The sequence below is a fragment of the Thalassophryne amazonica genome, chromosome 3 (assembly GCF_902500255.1).
Source record: "Thalassophryne amazonica chromosome 3, fThaAma1.1, whole genome shotgun sequence".
In the NCBI taxonomy this organism is placed as follows: Eukaryota; Metazoa; Chordata; class Actinopteri; order Batrachoidiformes; family Batrachoididae; genus Thalassophryne; species Thalassophryne amazonica.
In genome coordinates, this window is record NC_047105.1 from 46533583 (window position 1) to 46557409 (window position 23827).

Below are 23827 nucleotides of genomic sequence, written 5' to 3' on the forward strand. Positions count from 1 at the left end.
CTACAGCTTTAAGGACCCCTTTAAGGACGGTCGGTGCGCCGCGCTCTGAGCTGCGACGTCGCGGCACAAACCACTGGATCATTTCTAAGCTGATGGCTCTGTGGATACGAGACCGTCGTGTGCTCTTTCTCTGGTTATCACAAGAGCTGGACATCAGCCATTTTCCGGCAGATTTCACTTTTAACAAGAGATTTTGTCATGGAAAGCCGCGCGGAGGCTTCGAGCGTCACGACCGATTCGCTGATGAAGCGAGACAAAGGAACACCTCCGTTTCGGAGTGTTAGAGGACAAGTTCAGCTCTCCACAAATTCTCTTATACTCGCTCAACTGGTAAGCACTGAAAGCCGAGATAGGCATGTCCAAACTTGTCCTCTAACAGTTGAGCTAGCAGGTCACACGCTACACCGGCAGGACAGAACCATGATTCGGGTAAGTGCAGAGGTGGAGGGCTCTGTGTTTATGTGAACCACGAGTGGTGCTGTAGCAGCAGGGTCATTGACTCTCACTGTTCTCCTGATTTAGAGGTGCTGGCTTTACACGCACGACTGCTCTTCGACCCATCCCACAAACACCATCATAAAGTTTGCGGATGATACCACCATGATTGGGCTCATCTCAGGGGGGGATGAGACCGACTACAGAGACGAGGTAAATCGACTGACAGTGTGGTGTTCAGCTAACATCCTGCCGCTGAACACCACAAAAACAAAAGAAATAATCCTGGACTTCAGGAAGAACAGGGCTGACCCAACCCCGCTCTACATCCAAGGGGACTGTGTGGAAAGGGTCAGCTCCATCAGGTTCCTGGGAATGCAGCTCTCTGACAGCCTCTCCTGCACTGCCAACACCACAGTGGTGGTGCAGAAAGCCCAGCAGTGACTCCACTTCCTGAGGGTGCTCAGGAGAAACAATCTGGAGGAGAAGCTGCTGGTGTTGTTCTACAGAGCCACCATCGAGAGCATCCTGACGTACTGCATCACAGCGTGGTACGGGGGGTGCTCAGCAGCAGACAGGAGAGCGCTCCCCAGGGTGATCAAAATGACCCAGGGGATCACTGGCTGCTCTCTGCCCAGCCTGGAAGACATTGCCAGCTCTCGCTACCTCAGCAGAGTTGCCAGGATTAGCAAAGACACATCCCACCCCAGCAACCACCTGTTTGACCTACTACCCTCTGGCCGACGGTATAGGTCAATAAAAACTAGGACAGACAGACTCAGGGACAGCTTTCTCCCCAGAGCGATCACTGCTCTGAACAAAAACAAATCACTCTAATCCGCACCTTTCACGTTTCTTGTGCAATATCTGTAAACCATGTGCAATATTCCCGTGCAATATGATTCCACAGTTGTATATAATTCTCGTTTTACATTACTTAGTCCACATTTCATTTTATTTTATTTTATCTTATGTTTATATTAGTTGTACATATACTCTGAATAATTTACCGTTAGATTTCACTATCATTTATTTGGCTAAAAATTACTAATGACAATAAAGGCGATTCTGATTCTGAAACCTTTTTCAATCTGCTTTTAACCTGTTCAAGCCTAACTTCAGTTCTATTTTAGTATGTTAAATCTAATTTTAAAACTGTTTTTTTCTTTGATCAACTTTGAATTATTTAAGAGCCAACTTATTAGGTGGTATTGGAAAGTACTTTAACCTACAATGTGGTTATTGAACTGAACCCTGGTGCATTTAATACGGAAGCGTTGACAGGCTGTTTGGTTTCGACACAAATGCAAGGCTCACACAGGCAGCTCTGGTGGTTGAAAGACTTTGGTGATGAGGACAGCAAAGGTTGGTACATGGGAAGGCAGTCCAAAAAACACAGCAGCAGTACAAAAAACATCAGGCTTAGACAAGGTCGGAATAAACAGGTTGGAGGTCGAGAACACAATGAGGCAGGCAGGACAAGAGAATACCGAGAGCTGGAAAGAAGGCACAGGGTGCATCAATATGGTGAAAATACAGAGCAAAATATATATACATCCCAGTGATTAGCAGCAAACTGACAGCAGGTGCATGTGGAAGAGCCCAGAACGAGGGTGTGGTCAGGGAAAGAAAGAGAGAGACACGCCCACCATCAAGAGAGACAGAGAAACCAACACAGGAAAAGATTCAACAGCGAAACAGACAAACAGGAGAGCAACCAAACAGATAAAAACAAAGCAAAGCAGAGCAACCTCACACCCTGACAGTACCCCCCCCCCCCCCCCCCCCACAGTACCCCCCCCCAGCCGCCAAGGCCAACCCCAGGCGGCCCAGGAGAATCAGGGTGAGCAGAATGAAAAGCGTGAATAAGGCTGGGGTCCAAGACAATGTGGGAGGGGACCCACGACCGCTCCTCTGGGCCATACCCCTCCCAATCGACCAAATACTGAAAACTGCGCCCAGGAGCCAGCGCACACAGAAAACAGGGCCACCATCCACAAACCGGGCGGCCGGCGGGGGAACTGCAGGAGGGCACAAAACGCTCCACCGAATAGGTTTGACACAGCTGACATGAATGGTGGGATGGATACACATGGACCGGGGAGACAAAGACAAACTGAGACAGGATTAATGACTCTGGAGACCAGGAATGGACCGACAAACTTAGGAGTCAATTTCTTGGGCACGCCCCTAAGGGACCAAGAGAGACAGCGAAACCAATGCAGGAAAAGATCCAACAGAGAAATAGACAAACAGGAGAGCAACCTAACAGATAAAAACAAATCAGAGCAAAGCAGAGCAACCTCACACCCTGACAAGAGTATTGCATTCACTGGATAAAAAAAAAAATTTGACCGCTGATCTCGTAATTACAAGAAAAGATCAGGTGTCTAAATTGTTTTATATACAGGGGTGCACATACGTGGTATGCAGGTGCATGTGCAGCAAAAATCTGGAATGTGTAATGACACTTGTGTTATTTCACGCCTTTGCGTACTTCACCGATCATCTCTTAACTTTCATCTCACAAGTTGCTTGTCAACTACTGTCAGAGATGTCCAAAAAACAACAGACATTAAGCAGCTTCTTTGGCATTTTGCCACCTACAAAGAAACGGCAACTTGAGCAACTTTTAAAACGGCTCAAAGAATTTCAATCATCCTTTATTTGATAAACATGAAAAAAGCAAGGAGCACACAAATGTGGTGCAAGTCATTGCTAATAAACAGGCTAGCTGAGAAGAAATGTCCAATTGTCCACTTATCAGATGGCAAGACAAGCTGAATGAAAAAGAGTGCCAAGCTCTGTTTAATATCGTTCTGCTCACCTTCCATAAAGCTAAACACGCACGTCCCATGTAAATGTCGGAGGTGCGTATCTTTCAGGTGAAGGTGGCACATGGATTGTGCAGAGCATCACTCGCACCATCAGCAAGAAGTTACAAGCCAAATTGCAGTCTGTTGAATTTTGGGGGCTGCTTTTTGATGGATCTGAGGACATCACAAAAAGTGATCAGGAAATCATTTACATTGTATCTGTGTCCAGCAACGGAGAGTTTATCTCCGACTTTCTTGGACTGATTGAAGTGGGTGCTGACCGAACCGTGCAGGCCGTGACAGACGTACTTGTGAGACTTTTCCAGGACACGGGCTTGGATGACTGGACAACAAAGTTGGTCGCTGTGTGCACAGACGGGGCAGCTGCCAACATCGGTATGTACAACAGTGTGGCACCAAAACTCTGTCGACTTGCTGCATTTGGAGACTCCCTTGTGCACATTTTGTGCACCGCACACACACTGGAGAATTGCACAAAATTAGCTGATTGCAACATGCTTTACTGTGAGACATTTAATCGGAAAAGTTGACCACTGGAGAATGGAAAGATGAACTCATGGTGGCCATTGTACAGTTCACACTTCTGCTTGATGGTGAAGGTCACAGTGCACAGACGGTTTCTAATGCTGATGCTGACAGATACAAGACAACTTACTCAGGGGGTTAATTGAAGAGTTTGAAATCAGATATGAGTCCCTCAAATCATGTGATCATTTCTTAATATTTGATCCTTCAACATGGCCTCAGGAAATGCAAGAGCTCCACAACTGGCTAATCGGAGGCTCAACCAAGGACAGGGAGAAGCATCTGCAACATCTTCATCATCTACCATGCAGGAAGCTGAAGCAGAGGACAGTGGAGGTGACTGTGAGGAATACAGTGAGGAAGACTGCACTTAAGACCATGCTACATATGGAGTGGGTACCAAACACCACCTCCTGGTACTCACCAGTCCCTCAGTAAAGAAGCAGGCTGAGGTCAGCCAATGATAACACACTGTAATTAAACACAAAGTGTGGATTTTCCCCTAAGGTGCTCCTGGATGAATGTCCAGGGAGGAGCACAGGGCACCGCACCAAAATGAGTCGCTCCCCTCCAGACTTCCAGCTTTCACTCACACAGGCCCACTGACCACTGAGGGACAAAGCGGGGCTCACTAACAGCCGGGCACATGCCAGTCTGGGTGCCCCGTGCCCCACCTTGCTGGAGATGTTTCATTCATCCAGGAACAGTTTAGGGGAAAATCCACAGTTTTTGTGCGTGATCACAGTGCAGTGTTGGTGGTTACAAATTGGACCATTTTCAATTATGACTCCGGAATTCTCACACTTGTCTTTACTGAGGGACTGGAAGTACAGAAGCCCATTATATGGATGCGATCACACGCACACAAAATAAATAAATAAAAAATTAAAATAGCCTGAACTCATAATTACGAGATCAGGATCTCATAATTACGAGATCAGCAATCAAATTTTTTTGTATCCAATGAATGTCAGACGCTTCCATAATTTAAGACACTTTATGAAGTGAAGGAATATCTGTACATTACCTCAAATTCCACATCAGTTCACTACAGAATGACAAAAATCTTTCACAATAGTACCTTAAACAATTAATTTCTACAAACTTTTTTTTTTTACTGTTATTTTTTCTTTTTCTTTTTTCTTTTTTTTTTTTTTGTCCAAGGAAAAAAATTATGAGTGGTCCATAACACATCCTTTACCGCTTGCGATTATCAGTCCTACCAGATTCCAGAACACAGGCATAGTCCATACAAACAGGATTTTCTCATCCACTAGGCTTGGCTCGCCACAACTGCTGAACACCACAACCATGGCCGTAGTGTGGAGGAACAGCAGAAGAACTCAACTCCTTGACTCCAACACAAGCACAGAAGGCAGAACAAAAGACCTGACCAGAAGGTTCAATCTTAAGCACAATCTCCTCGCAGGTGAAAACTCTCGACAGAACTCCACGTTGATCCAATCTCCTTTCAAGTTGCTCCGCACACACAGCTAAATCTCAGCCAATCCACCACAGATCTAGAAAAAGTCCAACAATTCCAATAAAGTTGGGACGTTGTGTAAAATGTAAATAAAAACAGAATACAATGATTTGCAAATCCTCTTCAACCTATGTTCAACTGAATACAGCACAAAGACAAGATATTTAATGTTCAAACTGATAAACTTTATTGTTTTTGTGCAAATATTTGCTCATTTTGAAATGGATGCCTGCAACACGTTTCAAAAAAGCTGGGACAGTGGTATGTTTACCACTGTGTTACATCACCTTTCCTTCTAACAACACTCAATAAGCGTTCGGGAACTGAGGACACTACTGTAATTATTGAAGCTTTGTAGGTGGAGTTCTGTCCTATTCTTGTTTGATGTACGACTTCAGTTGTTCAACAGTCTGGAGTCTCCGTTGTCGTATTTTGCACTTCATAATGGCCACACATTTTCAATGGGTGACAGGTCTGGACTGCAGGCAGGCCAGTCTAGTACCCCCACTCTTTTACTACGAAGCCACACTGTTGTAACACGTGCAGATTGTGGCTTGGCATTGTCTTGCTGAAATAAGCAGGGACGTCCCGGAAAAAGACCTTTGTTTGGATGGCAGCGTGTTGCTCCAAAACCTGGATGTACCTTTCAGCACTGATGGTGCCATCACAGATGCTGGCTTTTGAACTTTGCGCTGGTAATAATCTGGATGGTCTTTTTCCTCTTTTGTCCAGAGGACACGACGTCCATGATTTCCAAAAACAATTTGAAATAGGGACTCATCAGACCACAGGACATTTTCTACTTGGCGCCTGTCCATTTCAGATGAGCTCGGGCCCAGAGAAGGTGGCCATGTTTCTGGATGTTGTTGATGTATGGCTTTCACTTTGCATGCACTTGTAGATGTAGCGACGAACTGTGTTAACTGACAATGGTTCTCTGAAGTGTTTCTGAGCCCATGTGGTCAGATCCTTTACACAATGATGTCAGTTTTTAATGCAGTGCTGCCTGAGGGATCAAAGGTCACGGGCATTCAATGTTGGTTTTCGGCCTTGCCGCTTACGTGTAGAAATTTCTCCAGATTCTCTGAATCTTCTGATTATATTATGGACTGTAGATGATGGAATCCCTAAATTCCTTGCAAATGAATGTTGAGTGCATCTGCACAAGTGCAGACGCACTTCCGGCTTGAATTTGTCTGCAGGTTTTGACGTACGCTGGGGCGAAATAGGCTATGGATTTCCCTCATATTATGTATGTTCCCATGAATTACAAATTCCCCAAAAATTTTAATGGGTTCTAAATATGATGTAGTTTACATATATTAAATTTCAGACTATATTTTATCTATTGAAGATTGCCGGTATTCTAGCTTTAAGGGGAGTAATCAACACTTGTAATCCAGCCTCAGTGTGCCATGGCCTATACAAACATGTATGATAGCCTTCTCAGGATAAAGAACATAAAAGATAAGAAGGAATGGTATGCACCACCTATTATGCCTCCTTATCCTGTTACCTGGCTAACATATGTCATATGTCACAAAATCCAATGGATATTGACAATCAAAATGATTGCCATTTAGCACAACCAACAATTTGCATCCTTTTTTTTTAATTAACTTTGACTTTTGACCCCTGTTCAAACTAAAATGGACTTTGTCACCATTTTCACTGTTTTTATCCCATAATTCCATAGCATTCAATCATACTATGAATTATGCTGTTTTTTGGAATCTTTATGATCTGACAAATAATGTGTTTTCATCATTGTAAAGCTTTTTTTTTTTTTGTAAAGCACACTAAAATAAAGGAAAAGCACTACAAAAAAATGCAATCCTAGTTCAATATAAAATAAACATTTTTAAATGTTGACTCCAGTGGTCATAGATTTTTGTCTATGCCATGGTACACTGAGACTGGATTGTACGAGGTCTGTCCAAAAAGTAACGGACCTTTTTTTTTTTTCAAAAACTATATGGATTTGAATCACGTGTGACTGCATCAGCCAAGCTTGAACCTTCGTGCACATGCGTGAGTTTTTCCCACGCCTGTCGGTTGCGTCATTCGCCTGTGGGCAGGCTTTGAGTGAGCACTGGTCCACCCCTCCCGTCGGATTTCTTTTGTCTGAGAACTTGCTGAGAGGCTGCCGCTTTCCTCCATTAAATTTTTTTCAGAAACTGTTAAAGACAGGCAGTTGGAAACCATTCGAAAGATTCAGTTGGATATCGGTGAAGATTCTGTCGGCGTCACGCGGATTATGGACTGTTTTTAAAACCTTTTTAAAGACGGCCCACAGCGGCGGAGGGCGCGCGGCGTGCCGAGCAGCCATTCGACAGGCTGGACCGACCAGATCATTTCTAAACTGAACGCTGTGTTGATCCAGGACATCATGTGACTACCACAGAAATGGCAACAGAGCTGGACATAGCACTTTTGCGGCACATTCCACTGTTACAGGAGATTTTGTAATGAAAGACGTGCGGAGGATTTCGCGCGTCGGCACGGAGCAGCTCAGGACGCGCAGCAAAAAAAAAAACACCTCCGTGTTGGAAACCATTCAGAAGATTCAGACGGCTTTCAATGGCTTTCAGTCGAGTGAGTATCTGAGAAATTGTGTAACAGCTGGACATGCCCCAACATGTCCAGGTTGAAAAGATGTTCCTACTGGCTTGGCTAACAGGAAGTCCCCCTTTGGCTGACCTGGTAGATACTTGGTCTCAAGTATGAGCAAAGTGGTGTTTGAATCCCACCTTGACTACAAAGATACAAGGTCTGTTAGAAAAGTTTCCGACCTTTTTATTTTTTTCAAAAACTATATGGATTTGAATCATGTGCGCTTGCATCAGCCAAGCTTGACCCTTCATGCACATGCGCGAGTTTTTTCACGCCTGTCGGTTGCGTCATTCGCCTGTGGGGAGGCTTTGAGTGAGCACTGGTCCAGCCCCCTCGTCGGATTTTCATTGTCAGGGAAATGGCTGAGCGACTGCCGCTTTGCTCCATGAAAATTTTTTCAGAAACTATGTGAGACAGCCAGGTGGAAACCATTCAGAAAATTCAGATGGCTTTCGGTGAAGATTCTATCGGCGTCACACAGATTAAGAAGGATTACAACCAGATTAAACACGGCCCACAGCGGCGGAGAGTGCGCCGCGCTTCGAGCGGCCATCGACAGGCTGAAACGACCAGATAATTTCCATCATGGACATCAGCACTTTTGCGGCACATTCCACTGTTACAGGAGATTTTGTAATGAAAGACGTGCGGAGGAATTTGCGCGTCGGGACGGAGCCGCTCATGGCGCACAACAAAAAACACCTCCGTGTTGGAAGTCTCACAGGACATGTTGTGGCAGGTGTTTTTTGTTGTGCGCCATGAGCGGCTCCGTCCCGACGCGCGAATTCCTCGGCACGTCTTTCATTACAAAATCTCCTGTAACAGTGGAATGTGCTGCAAAGTGCTGATGTCCACAAAAAGGCAGGAGACGTGGACATCAGCACATTTTCTGCGATTTCTGTGGTAGTCACATGACGTCCCAGATCAACACAGCCTTCACTTTGGAAATGATGTGGTCGTTTCAGCCTGTCGATGGCCGCTTGGCGCATGGCGCAAAGCAACACCGTGATGAAGCCTTCCAGGACATGTTGGGGCATGTCCAGCTCATGCACAATCACAATTGGATAATCACACGACTGAAAAGCCACCGACAGCCGTCTGAAATCCACCTGAAAGCTGTCCTGTGAGACCAACACGGAGGTGGTTTTGTGCCGCGTAATGAACGGCTCCGTGGCGCGTCCCTCCGCTTTTCTTTCCATGAAAAAAACTCTAACAGTGGAATGTGCCGAAAAAGTGCTGATGTCCACGTCTCCTGCCTTTTTGTGAAAGTCAGATGAGGTCCCGGATCAACAAAGCCTTCACATTGGAAATTATCTGGTTGTTTCAGCGGGGTGTGAGCATGTCAATCGGCGCTGGGAGCGCGCCGCGCTCTCAGCAGTTGTGGGCCATCCTTAAAGCGGCAGTAACACTCCTTAATCCCCATAAAATCGTCCCTGAAAGCCATATTAATTTTCCGAACGGTGTCCACCTGGAGGTCTCTTCACAGTTTCTGGAAACAAAATTGATGCAGCAAAGCTCCAAATCGTTCAGACATTTATTCGCAATAAAAAAAACGACGAGAGGGTGGACCAGTGCTCACACAAAGCCTGCTCACAAGCGAACGACGCAACCGACAGGCGTGAAAAATCTCACGCATGCGCACGAAGGCTCAAGCTTGTCTGATGCAATCACACCTGATTCAAATCCATATGGTTTTAGAGAAAAAAAAAAAAAAAAGGTCCGGTACTTTTCTAACAGACCTCGTACAAGTAGTCTTTGGAAAAAATAAAAAGGTCGGATACTTTTCTAACAGACCTCGTATATCAGCCAGTCACTTACATGCATCGTTTTGTAGTCACTACAGTACTACAGGGACACATGCCATAGCGAATCTACAAGTACTATCATGTAAATCTTCATAAACAGCCTCGTCACTACCCAAGCATTGTTCTAGTCCACCCAGGTAACATGCTAATTTCTGCAATCCCAATACATTGTGTCACAAAAGATTACATATGGCTGCATCTGACTCACTTGGCTGTTGTTTGAAATGAGTTTATGGTAACAGGCTGCAGCAATTTATGACAGAATTTGGACAATACTCAGCCTTAGCCTTGGAGACCCAGGACTCGGACTTGGTCCTGGGGTAGGTGGACCTGACTACAACACTGATAAAGTGTACCAGTCACAATTTTCGTTGGAAAGTGTTGCAGGCCTGAAATGTAGGAATAGAATGAAATGACAACCATACAAAACATGTAATGTCTTGAGTTCATACAGTCTGCAAAGAAATGGAAGTCAACATAAGGATCACTTTTTATTTTTCATTTAATCCCATCCTCTTCTGGTTTGGGGTTGTATTTTTTTATATTAAACACAATGTTTATGAGAAAACAGAGGTAATTTTGCCTCTGCTAATTATACACTTTGGCTTTCTAGCGCAATGGTTACCAAGTCTTTTCTCCGTTGGAGGCCCATCTAATACTTATATCTAGGTAAGGCTCACCCCCGTAGGATCTTTGGCATCCCCTAATGGAGGGTTGGACACCAGGTTGAAAACCAGAGCCTGTGAAATAGGGTTCTAAAAACCTGGATTGACAATTCAATAACAAAAGTTGCAGGAAAAAGTCTTTATTGAACATTATTTTATTTTTTGTTTTTAATGAAACAAGGAAAACAAATTAAACACAAAAACCCACTTCGTACACATAAATTATCATCAAAGGTAGGTCTTAAATGACGATGCAGATGGAACAAGAATAAATCTCTTCTGGTAAACCTTACATGAATAATAAAAACACTGACCTTAACCAACCAACACAGACAGATCAAAGAAATCAGAGTACAAGCAGCAAAAAAAAAACAAAAAAACAAAAAACTAAATTCATAACAATGGTGACAAACATTTATGTAAAATTCCTCAGCAACTGCTAAATAAAATAAAATGAGTACTCTGGGCTCATTCACAGATAGGTACTGAGGCTTATAAAAACTTCGATCCTCTGGCACATGATCTTTTCAAATGAACCATCAGCAGGTAAAACAATACTCACAGAAGTACACACCAACATGGAACATGTTAGCTACCGTTTCCTTCAAAGGCCAAAAGAAATGTGCTGACATCTTTGCATTTCAAATATTATGACTGAAAAAGATTGTATATGTGCAATCAAAGAAAAAGGACAGCAATGAAGAAAGCAAGGCAACAAAATTTTGTATTTAGTCAGATCCCGCCCCCGCTAAAGAAAGAAAAGGAGGAAAAAACAAATACAGGAATGTCTTAAACACTGTTCATTCAGGGGGTGAGAACTCTCAATATGCACATTACAGCTGCAAGGAGTTTGATTACAGCAGTGCTGAACCCAGCACATCACGGTAACAGGCTGCTGAAGTTTAGGGAAAAAAAAGAAAACTAACTTGAAGGTAAGACAAAGTCTTCAACTGAAAGATAACAGACAGACCAAAGGCTAATCAATAAATAGAAACTTAGATTTAAAATCTTCTAAACCGCATAGCCACATGTTTGATAAATACTGCAAAAGGCACAAACGTTTCTTGCATTTTGTATATACTGTGTACACCGTTTTTTTAATTATTTTTTTATAGACTCGATGTGAATTTTCAGTTTTCCTTTGGCTCTTCTGTTCAACACTGGTGTTGTAACTCGGAGACACGGGAACTTTGTACGTAATGTGAACATTCTCTATAGATGGCTTATTTTGTAGAGATGACTCGGACATGTAGCAGCAGAACATAAACATTCCATTTTTGTTGTTTATTTCTAAAACAGGCATCTCAAAATGACATGGCAAACAGAGGTGCACGCACACTTCTGTATGTGCTCTGATTACTTGTTAAATATAGAGCAGATCCACTGACAACCACTTGCATATAATGGTCACTAATTCTTTGATGAGAAGTATCACATATGGCGCTCGATTCGTTCCCAGGCAGTGCGCGTACTGCATTAAAACGCAATGGACAAAAGAACATAACCTGCAGGAAAATAAACTCCACACCACAAAACAATGACATCATGACCACAGACACCAGTGGTGTTCAGCCCAGGTTTGATACCCAAGTCAGGTCGTCTCAGACTGGTTCAAACCGTAGCCATAAGGAGAGGCGACACATTTTATAGGTGTATGTCACCTTATGATTGGACTCATCTGCATTCTGTGTTATTGACTAAGATGATAAATAGAATCCCTATCAATACACACACGCATTATATATATATATATATATATATATAAAATTTATTTTTAAGTCAAATGTGTTTATCATACATCCATGCAATACAACCAGCAGATGCACAACCATAACTACACATGTTGTAACCAATGACCTGTCAATCAAAGCACGCACATTTCCAATTTTGCCAAGTTCTAAAATGTAAATGTTGCAGCACACATGAAGATGACTGAGAATGAAGCGGCGCTGTCCATTATTCAGCTTTGGGTGGTGGCGAAACATAATTCGGGTTGTATGCCGGCTGGGCAAGATAGTCTGTGTGTGGAGGGGCTGGTGGTGCGTTGGCCTGGACAGGAAACTGTGGAGAGTACGCTGGCTGACCCGGGGTGAACGCAGCCTGGCTGTAAGGCATCGGTGTGGGATGGAATGCAGGACCAGCTGGGAGTGGAAAGAATATATGGTATGACTCTCCAAATATTGTGACAATAACCACAAAGAGTAATCTGTGTTACTGAATCTGTTCCCATTTTACCACATTAAGACGTGCCAATTTGACAGCAGCAGTGGTTTTCCAAATCTACAATAATGGCATAATTCATCGCTAACATTTTGACCTTAGGGTGTTTTTAAAGGAGCATATTTAGGCTCAGCTGCTTACTTTATGCTTAGTGCTTGTATAACGTTTTGAAAAATGCAGCCCTGTTACAATGTTACAAGCAACAAAGCTTGAAGTGAAACCCTTAACACATTGTGTCACAATAAAGTGAAATGTCATGGAAAGGTTAAGAAGCAGAAGTGGTCAAAAATAGAAAACTGAGCCTAGATCATAAAACAACAAAAATTTTAACTCACTGGCTTCCTGGTACGTTGGTGGTGGTCCTGCTGTGTAAGGTTGCCCATGGAAGGCTGGTGTGGGCATGTGGTTAGTCCCATACCCCTGAGGCACTGGGTGGTTTCCATACCCTGGCTGGACTGGTATAGGCTGGTAGTTTGGGTACTGGGGCCCCTGGTAGGCCTGAGGCGGCCCTGTTGCTACAGGTGGCTGCCGGGGGTACTGCTGAGGATTCGTGGTCACCACTGTGGTGTGGGTGGTGGTAGCTACCACAGCTGGAAACAAACATCACAGATATATTTACACTCTTTGAAAAGAGTTAAGTCAAAGTTCCAAATGAGGACCAAAGCTCCAGCTGGAGGAGAGGGATATGTAAAGTGATGATGGACATTGGGCAGGTCATCTGTTTCTCCATGGTTGTACAGTTAAAGTAGATATGAGTCATTAGATATGAGAGGAAGAGCAAAGATATTAGGTACAGCATACAAAACCCCTCATGAGTTAATATAAATAAAGTTACATTTTATCTTGATATGAACCTTCCACTTCTAAACACTGGCGAGATAATCAGAACAGTAATTGTAGTGATTTTGGTGAAAATCAAAGTGGCCATAGCATCTGACCTTTGACCACAATGTTGACCATAATGCTGATGCAGGATCGCCATATTTTGCAGTGTGCAAACTGGGTTCAAACTGAACACTTTTACTGTGAAATGGGTTCAGTGGCTATCGAACCTGATCTTTGAGCTTGACCATGACCTTCACCCTAAATTTGATTCAGGATGTCCTTTGGGGAACATTATGTGCTGGTTTGATTCAAATTGTCATCCACAATTTAAAAAAATTGTACATTTATTGAGCAGATGAACAACAGATGGACAGCACATAGAGAACAGATGAATAAACGATGGCCGCTGCACCACAGCATAAGTACGTCTGGCCTTGATCTACATCAGTTAAAAACAAAAACAGATTTGACATTGCATATTAAGAAGTTTTCATTTCAGCAGTCTTCCAATGTGTTTTAAAAAAAATAAATAATTTAAAAAAAAACACCCAGAATAGAAAAATGCTATTAGATGAACAAGTTCTTAAATACTTCCAATACCAATTGTTATTTAATGTCAATACAGAAGGAATAAAGGTCTCTGTGTGTGTGTGTGAGAGAGAGAGACAGACACTTCCCTACTGCATTTTTTCCTCCTCATCTTAACACAGTGGGAGTCATCTCAGCTACTTCCTATAAGTGACATCAGATGGAGCTGCTGCTCCCCACAGTGGTTGGTGTGGAAATAATGACTCATGAGGTGGAGTTTTGACATTCCTGGATATGATCCCAGTATGCAGCAGCTCCAGTCACAACCAGACCACATTCACACAATGTTTTAGCTCTCTGCCAAAGGTATTAGAGACTGTAGCTGGCTAAGACCAAAAAGATGGTGTGTCATTTCAAAAGAGCTAAAACCAACGTGTATACACAAAGCAAACTCAAGGTTTTACTGGAGGAATGTTCCTAGAAAAGGGAATTTGTCAAACCAAAGGGTAGCCATTAATCTAAATGACACCCAATATGAAAACTATAAAGGCAAGACAGCAATATGACAGCAACAAAGAGAAAAAGTGAAGAAGAGGGACTTTATTGTTATTGCACATACAATTAAATTTGTCCACTGCATTTAAACCATCCGAATTACAGTCAGGCACAATCCAATCACAAGGAGCAGTGGCCAACCACAGTCAGGCACCCGGGGATCAACTCCGGATACAGAGAGACAGCCTTGGTCAAGGGCAGAGAAAGGAGTGAACCCTAATAAGCACGTTTTTATGATGGTGGGAGGAAACCGGAATGCCTAGAGGAAGCCTACGCAAACACAGACAGAACCTGCAAACTTCACACAAAGAGGAACTGAGCTTGGGTGGAATCAAACCCCAAACCTTCTTGCTGGAAGGCAACAAGGCTAACCACTATTCCACCATGCCGCATATATATATATATATATATATATATATATATATATATATATATATATATATATATAACAAAAATAAAAACGCAACACTTTTGGTTTTGCTCCCATTTTGTATGAGATGAACTCAAAGATCTAAAACTTTTTCCACATACACAATATCACCATTTCCCTCAAATATTGTTCACAAACCAGTCTAAATCTGTGATAGTGAGCACTTCTCCTTTGCTGAGCTAATCCATCCCACCTCACAGGTGTGCCATACCAAGATGCTGATTAGACACCATGATTAGTGCACAGGTGTGCCTTAGACTGCCCACAATAAAAGGCCACTCTGAAAGGTGCAGTTTTGTTTTATTGGGGGGGGATACCAGTCAGTATCTGGTGTGACCACCATTTGCCTCATGCAGTGCAACACATCTCCTTCGCATAGAGTTGATCAGGTTGTCAATTGTGGCCTGTGGAATGTTGGTCCACTCCTCTTCAATGGCTGTGTGAATTTGCTAGATATTGGCAGGAACTGGTACACGCTGTCATATACGCCAGTCCAGAGCATCCCAAACATGCTCAATGGGTGACATGTCCGATGAGTATGCCGGCCATGCAAGAACTGGGACATTCCAAGAATTGTGTACAGATCCTTGCAACATGGGGCCGTGCATTATCCTGCTGCAACATGAGGTGATGTTCTTGGATGTATGGCACAACAATGGGCCTCAGGATCTCGTCACGGTATCTCTGTGCATTCAAAATGCCATCAATAAAATGCACCTGTGTTCTTCGTCCATAACAGACGCCTGCCCATACCATAACCCCACCGCCACCATGGGCCACTCGATCCACAACATTGACATCAGAAAACCGCTCACCCACACGACGCCACACACGCTGTCTGCCATCTGCCCTGGACAGTGTGAACCGGGATTCATCCGTGAAGAGAACACCTCTCCAACGTGCCAAACGCCAGCGAATGTGAGAATTTGCCCACTCAAGTCGGTTACGACGACGAACTGGAGTCAGGTCGAGACCCCGATGAGGACGATGAGCATGCAGATGAGCTTCCCTGAGACGGTTTCTGACAGTTTGTGCAGAAATTCTTTGGTTATGCAAACCGATTGTTTCAGCAGCTGTCCGAGTGGCTGGTCTCAGACGATCTTGGAGGTGAACATGCTGGATGTGGAGGTCCTGGGCTGGTGTGGTTACACGTGGTCTGCGGTTGTGAGGCTGGTTGGATGTACTGCCAAATTCTCTGAAACGCCTTTGGAGACGGTTTATGGTAGAGAAATGAACATTCAATACACGAGCAACAGCTCTGGTTGACATTCCTGCTGTCAGCATGCCAATTGCACGCTCCCTCAAATCTTGCGACATCTGTGGCATTGTGCTGTGTGATAAAACTGCACCTTTCAGAGTGGCCTTTTATTGTGGGCAGTCTAAGGCACACCTGTGCACTAATCATGGTGTCTAATCAGCATCTTGATATGGCACACCTGTGAGGTGGGATGGATTATCTCAGCAAAGGAGAAGTGCTCACTATCACAGATTTAGACTGGTTTGTGAACAATATTTGAGGGAATGATGATATTGTGTATGTGGAAAAAGTTTTAGATCTTTGAGTTCATCTCATACAAAATGGGAGCAAAACCAAAAGTGTTGCGTTTATATTTTTGTTGAGTATATATATATATATATATATATATATATATATATATATATATATATATATATATATATATATATACACACATATACACACACACACACACACTGTAGATGAGCAAGCAGTGGTGTTCACCACCATCTACAAGATGGTGCTGTCCACATAATGGGTCCCAGTCTGCTTCAAAGCAGCCATCATTTTTTCTGTCCCCAACCAGCCAAATATTAAGTCTAAATGACTACAGACCTGTGGCTCTCACCTCAATACAGCCAAATGTCTAGAGAGGCTGGTCATCAAGCATACCACGGATAGTTGGCCTGTACCAATTTGCATACAGGGAGAACAGGTCGACAGAAGACGGCATAGCTATTGTTATCCACACTCTACTATAACACCTAAAGCGGAAAAACACCTATGCTATGCTTTGTTGACTTCAGTTCAGCTTTAATATAATCCAGCCAAACAAACTCCTATCCAAACTACACCATCTTGGAGTGAACACCACATTGTGCAATTGGGTTTTGGACTTTCCAACAAATCACAGTATGTTAGAGTTGGCAAGTCCACTTCATCTAGCCTTCTCATGAACACCGGGGCCCCCAAGGTTGGGTGCTTAGCCCATTACTCTATACACTTTCCACGTTTGCTGCGCCACCCTCACTACTAATCTCATCAAAGTTGCAGATGATACCATGGTGCTTGGGCTCATCAACAATGACGATGAGTCTGCTTACAGAAGTGAGCTTCAACATGTGGCATCATGGTGTGAGAAGATCAACTTGGCCCTTAACATCAAAAATACATGATTGTGGACTTCCGCAAGTCAGGCCAATCAATTGGGACAGAGTCATACAATTCAGGTTCCTGGGTGTGACTGTGTCAGAAGACCTGACCTGGAACATTAACACCACCTCAGCTGTGGGAAAGGCCCAACAAGCCTCTTCTACTTGAGGAAACTTAAGAGTTTTCAAATCCCTCAGCAGCTCATGGTAAATGTCTACCATTGTGCAATCGGCAGCATACTGACCTATGGATTCTTAGTGTGGTCTTCCAGCTGCACTAAGGCTGAGCAGCAGGCCCTCCAGAGGGTGGTGAAAACAGCAGAGAGAATCATCAAGACCAGTCTCCCAGACAGCTGCACTACCCACACCACCTGCTGTCTGAGGCGGGTTCACAACATCTTGTGTGACCAGCATTACCTCTTCCACCTGCTGCCCTCCGGGAGAACATATAGGTCCAGCCGCACCAGAACCACCAGATTGGCAAACAGCCTCGACACTCAGGCAGTGAAGCTATTAAATGAACCATCCCTCTCCTCTCGGTCCCCCTCCACCTTCACACACCACATCCCAGCACGACAATAACTGAACTAGATCGTGCATTGCTGCAACTCTCACACACCTTTCAACGTACCTCTTTCTACTTCCTCCTTGCTTGGGTTCACACAGGGGATGGTAGTTGAAGACAGTACTACTGCACTGTAATACTAAGCTTTAATACTTCTGCTGGGTTCCTCTGTCACATGCACTATTTGCACTTTCAAGGTATACTTCTATGTCAGTAATAAGTTGCTCTAAACCAGTGGTGTCCAAACTATTCCAGAAAGGGCTGAGCAGCTGCAGGTTTTCTTTGCAGCCACTCACTTCTGCAGGTGATTTCACTGATTAACATCCCTTTGAACAGGTGGGATGAGTTCATCAGTGAAATCACCTGCTGGAGTCAGTGGCTGCAAAGAAAAGCTGCACTCTCTCAGCCCTTTCTGGAATAGTTTGGACACCACTGCTCTAAACGATATCTAAATGAGTACTGATATTTACGAGGGCTGTCAATAAAGTATAGGTCCTTTTTATTTTTTTCAAAAACTATATGGATTTCATTCATATGTTTTTAACGTCAGACATGCTTGAACCCTCGTGCGCATGCGTGAGTTTTTCCACGCCTGTCGGTGACGTCATTCGCCTGTGAGCACTCCTTGTGGGAGGAGTCCTTTGTCTGAGAAGTTGCTGAGAGACTGGCGCTTTGTTTGATCAAAATTTTTTCTAAACCTGTGAGGCACATCGAAGTGGACACGGTTCGAAAAATTAAGCTGGTTTTCAGTGAAGATTTTAACGGCTGATGAGAGATTTTGAGGTGATACTGTCGCTTTAAGGACTTCCCACAGTGCGAGATGTCGCGCAGCGGTCCCAGGCGCCGTCGTCAGCCTGTTTCAAGCTGAAAACCTCCACATTTCAGGCTCTATTGATCCAGGACGTCGTGAGAGAACAGAGAAGTTTCAGAAGAAGTCGGTTTCAGCATTTTATCCGGATATTCCACTGTTAAAGGAGAGTTTTTTAATAAAAGACGTGCGGACGGGTCCGCGCGTCGGGACGCAGCCGGCACAGTGTGGCGGCACAGGAAAAACACCTCTGTGTTGATAACCATTTGTAAAATCCAGGTGGCTTTTGATGGCTTTCAGTGGAGTGAGTATATGAGAAATTGTTTAACAGCTGGACATGTTCCAACTTGTCCTTAAGGCTTCCAACAGAAATTGCGGATAGCACTTTTTCGGCACATTCTACTGTGACAGAAGATTTTGCCATGAAAAGATACATGGGCACAAAGCTGATGGCGGAACAAAAGCGCCACCACGTTGAAGTCTCACAGGACATGTTGTGACATGCTCACCTCTTCCACAAATTCTCAGATAGTCACACGACTGAAAAGCCACCGAAAGCCGTCTGAATCTTCCGAATGGTTTCCACCTGGCTGTCGCCCAGTTTCGGGAAAAATTTGATGCAGTAGCGCTGTGTTCCGCCATGTCCTTGCAAAGAAAAAATGACGGGAGACTCCACCCATCCTCACACAAAGGCTGCTTACAAGCAAATGACGCAATTGACAGGTGTGAAAAAATTCACGCATGTGCACGAAGGTTCAAGGTTGGCTCATGCAAGCACACGTGATTCAAATCCACCAGGTTTTTGAAAAAAATAAAATGGTCCGGTACTTTTCTACAGACCTATACATTATTTATATATATATATATATATATATATGAGGAAAATAAGTATTTGAACACCCTGCGATTTTGCAAGTTCTCCCACTTATGGAGGGGTCCAGGAATTCCTCCGCACGTCTGTCTCAATGTGCCGAAAAAGTGATGATGTCCACGTCTTTTCACAATTCCTGTGCTAGTCAGACGACATACCGGATCAAGACAGCGTCCAGTTTAGAAATGAACGGCACATTCCACTGTTACAGGAGTTTTTGTCATGGAAAGAGGAGCGGAGGAGTTCCGCGCGTTGCAGTGGAGCCGCATGGCGCAAAGCAACGCCGTGATGAAGCCTCACAGGACATGTTCTGGCATGTCCAGCTCATGCACAATTTCTCGGTTAGTCACACGACAGAAAACCCACTGACAGCTGTCTGAAATCCACCTGAAAGCCGTCCTGTGAGACCAACACGGAGGTGGTTTTGTGCTGCGTAATGAACTGCTCCGTGGCGCGTCCCTCCGCTTTTCTTTCCATGAAAAAAACTCCTGTAACAGTGGAATGTGCCGAAAAAGTGCTGATGTCCAAGCCTTCTGCCTTTTTGTGAAAGTCAGATGACGTCCCGGATCAACAAAGCCTTCACGTTGGAAATGATCCGGTTGTTTCAGCGGGGTGTGAGCCTGTCGATCGGCGCTGGGAGCGCAGTAACACTCCTTAATCTGTGTAATCCCCACAAAATCATCCCTGAAAGACATATTAATTTTACGAACGGTGTCCACCTGGAGGTCTCTCACAGTTTCTGGAAAAAAAAATTGATGCAGCAAAGCTCCAAATCGTTCAGACATTTATTTGCAATAAAAATCCGACGAGAGGGGTGGACCACTGCTCACACAAAGCCTGCTCACAGGCGAATGACGCAACCGACAGGCGTGAAAAAACTCAAGCATGCGCACAAAGGTTCAAGCTTGGCTGATGCAATCACACGTGATTCAAATCCATATGGTTTTTGCAAAAAATAAAAAGGTCCGATACTTTTTGGACAGACCTCGTATGTATCTCTAACATGCAGATCAGTGTCCGCGGACTTATAAAACTTGCACGTCATAAAAAACAGAACACTTTGCAATAGGCATTTTAAAAAAAAAACAAAAAAAAAAAACAGTGATGATCACAATTACAGAGTACAATACTAACACCACCCCCCGCTCCCCCATGATGAAATCTGCGGAATTCCTCGTATCCACGAAGTTTTCATACCCATGAGCCATAGATTACCCAGAGCATCCATCTAAAAATAAAAAAAATGACTGCTGCTGGGATAACCCTAAAATAAGTCGTGTATAATTTTGTTGATTTCAAAACAAACCAAAAAGATAATCTCACTGGCAGAGTACCTTCTTACAATTGTAACATGTTACATTCTACAACACTACACGGTGTCCATGACTTTTTTTTTTAAACCTACATTTGTGCCGTGTGTCACAATATCTACGTGTAAAACCAAGACCACAGTCATAATGAAAGTCACTTTTTGAGTGCAACAATATACTTCAAATGACTTATTATTGTGTTGTTAAAAACTAGACAAATACACCAACACTAGAAAATCAAAGTCTGAGTTACACCTTCATATACTAAATAAAACAATTGGATGGATGTTGCATGACTACAAATAAAACTTTTTTTGTCAGAACAAGCAGGCTGGCATCTTCAGCAGTGTGTAGGAACTCTGCATGTGCCTCAGCGGGATGATGTGGTGAAAACATGCGGTTATAAGCTTCAACGTCACTTGTCAGTCACTGATTTTTACCATGTGCACTGAGTCATCTGGTCTCAAAGTTTGACATGTGTCAGAATGTCATGCTGACCTTTGCAAAAATATATAAAACTTAAAAACATTTGCATTTTAGCAGACTCTCACCATTCTGAGACAAACTGTTGGTAGCTAATTGATGTTTGAGCCTGAATTAATTTTAGGAAACAGAATCATCTGAGGCATAATCCTGGCATCAGCCTGGTTGAGAGATTTTATACATGTTGGGGACCACCTAGAGATCTGCTTTAAATCAGGGGTGGGCAACGTGTTCCAGAAAGGGCCAAGAGGGTGCAGGTTTTCTTTGCAGCCACTGATTCCACCAGGTGATTTCACTGATTAACTGACTCCATCTGCTCAAAGTGATAATCAGTGAAATCACCTGGTGGAGTCAGTGGCTGCAAAGAAAACCTGCACCCTCATGGCCCTTTCTGGAACAAGTTGCCCACCCCGATTTAAATGAATAAACTTTTGTGGACAGCAGGGGTGTAACAATTCACCGATGTGAATTGGAAATCTGTTTTAAAGTAAACAATATGACTATGATTTGCAGACCACTGGACTGATTTAAATACACTATGAACTGATTGAAGATCCAATTTTTTATGTCATGAATTGGTCGAGAGAAGCCGTTATACTGATACTTCCCCATCTCAGAGCTCTTGTAAACATTCAAAAAGTGAACACAAGACTGACAGGTTTGAATGACATAAGTCCAGTTTTAAACAGACATGCCACTTTTGGCTTATTCTAATTTATCATGGAAAATGAATGCCTATATTAAACAAAGAACTGTATTATATTGAATTGTCCCATAACAAAAAGTACTGTCCCTGAATTGTGTTTTAACTCTGGTATCTAGACACATATACCATTTTGTAAGGGGAGATGCAAGCCAATAGTAATAGTAACTCTGTGACTGTGCAATCAACAGAAGAAAATAAAAGATACAAATCAACAACTGATGTTCTTATGAGTCACAAACTGGATATAGCTTATAATTATATGGCTGCGACACTATGGGAGCTCTGATTGGCTGATTACCGGTCGGACATTTTCCCATATTGGACCAGTTACCATTACATCAGTTCACAATGCTTTTCGTTGCAAACCAGGAAGCTAAAAACACGATTAGAAAAACCAAGTTGGGCATGAATGTATGCCATAAATATCTAAACAGCATCAGAAAAAACACAGATTGAAAGCTTACCAGCTAACGACTGGACCATCTGACCAGCATATTTTGGCGCTACTGTAAGTTTGAGTGTTTACATATACAACCCCACTTCCAATGAAGTTGGGGCATTGTGTGAAATGTAAATAAAAACAGAATACAGTGATTTGCAAATCCTCTTAAACATATATTCAATTGAATACACCACAAATACAAGATATTTAATGTTCAAACTGATAGACTTTTTGTTTTTGTGCAACACATTTCAAAAAAGCTGGGACAGGGGCAACAAAAGACTGGGAAAGTTGATGAATGCTCAAAGAACACCTGTTTGGAACATTCTACAAGTGAAGAGGTTAATTGGAAAGATGTGCATGTCATGACTGGGTATAAAAGGAGCATCCCCAAAAGGCTCAGCCGTTCACAAGCAAAGATGGTATGAGGATCATCACTTTGTGAACTACGTGGAAAAAAAAAAAAAAAAAAAAAGTCCAACAGTTTAAGAGGGGTCGAAATACATTTTTTAACCTACTTGCACTGGTGCTAGTAATAAAAAAAAATTACTTGCACCAAAAAAAAGTTACTTGCTCAACCAAAAGTCACTTTAGTTACTTTCACAGCATGCCCACTTTGAGTTGCTTCTTCCTGTGGCGTCATGACGACGCAGGAATTTCTGTGTCAGGTGTGCGTAGCAGGGGGGCAGAGAGGAGGTGAGAACGCAGCCTGCAGGTTCTCTGCACAGAGAAGTCGGAGTGCACAGTTTGGCTGCAGTCAGACTGTGCACTCTGACTTCTCTTCTAGTTTATATTTGTTCTTGTACTGAGCAGCAGGTCTGCGCTCTGAGTTCTGTTATAGTTTATCTTTCCTCCTGTGACTGCGAGATGCATGCGCGCGTGAATGAACCATCTGTGTCTAAATGTGGAGATGTCTGGAGTTATACTTGATGTGGATATGCCCTGTCTCTGGCAATCAGTCTGTGAGCAGGATTTATGTCTTTTTTTTTTTTTTTTAAACACAGTGATGAGAGAGTTTGAGCGGAGAGCAAGGAACTAACAGCCTGCAGCCAGACAGTTTTTTTTCCACGTGCGCGTGCAAACAAATCTTCACAGCAACTCGCTCCATGTGTGAGAGTCATAAAGCGCAGGGAAGATGAAGACAACACACTGGAAATTGTTTTTTTTCTTATTTATTCCTTTATTGGTTCATTCTACTGGTGCTTATAGTTGATAAAACTTGGATAAACTTACTTGCACCAGTGCTAGTGAAGTATAAAATTATGTGCATCGCTCGAATAATGCGTGCACAAACTAACACATGCACGTACTATTTCGAGCCCCGAAGAACAAT

At 43.3% G+C, this 23827-nt stretch overlaps 1 protein-coding gene and 1 long non-coding RNA gene across 2 annotated transcripts in view; one reads left to right on the plus strand and one right to left on the minus strand.

Annotated features, from left to right (window-relative positions):
* Positions 1-5477: 5477 nt before the first annotated feature.
* On the plus strand, positions 5478-22948 carry LOC117506649. The gene is made up of 3 exons (XR_004559523.1): positions 5478-5541; positions 5679-5680; positions 22764-22948. It is a non-coding gene; the product is annotated as an uncharacterized LOC117506649 (long non-coding RNA).
* Positions 10488-23827, minus strand: part of LOC117506645 (protein shisa-5-like) — a 28495-nt gene continuing 15155 nt past the window's right edge. Inside the window, exons 4-5 of the mRNA XM_034166172.1 lie at positions 12919-13173; positions 10488-12504 (exon numbers count right to left, since the gene is read on the minus strand). Coding sequence (XP_034022063.1) covers positions 12320-12504; positions 12919-13173 — 440 coding nt within the window. The 3' untranslated portion in view covers positions 10488-12319. The remainder of the gene's footprint in view (positions 12505-12918; positions 13174-23827) is intronic.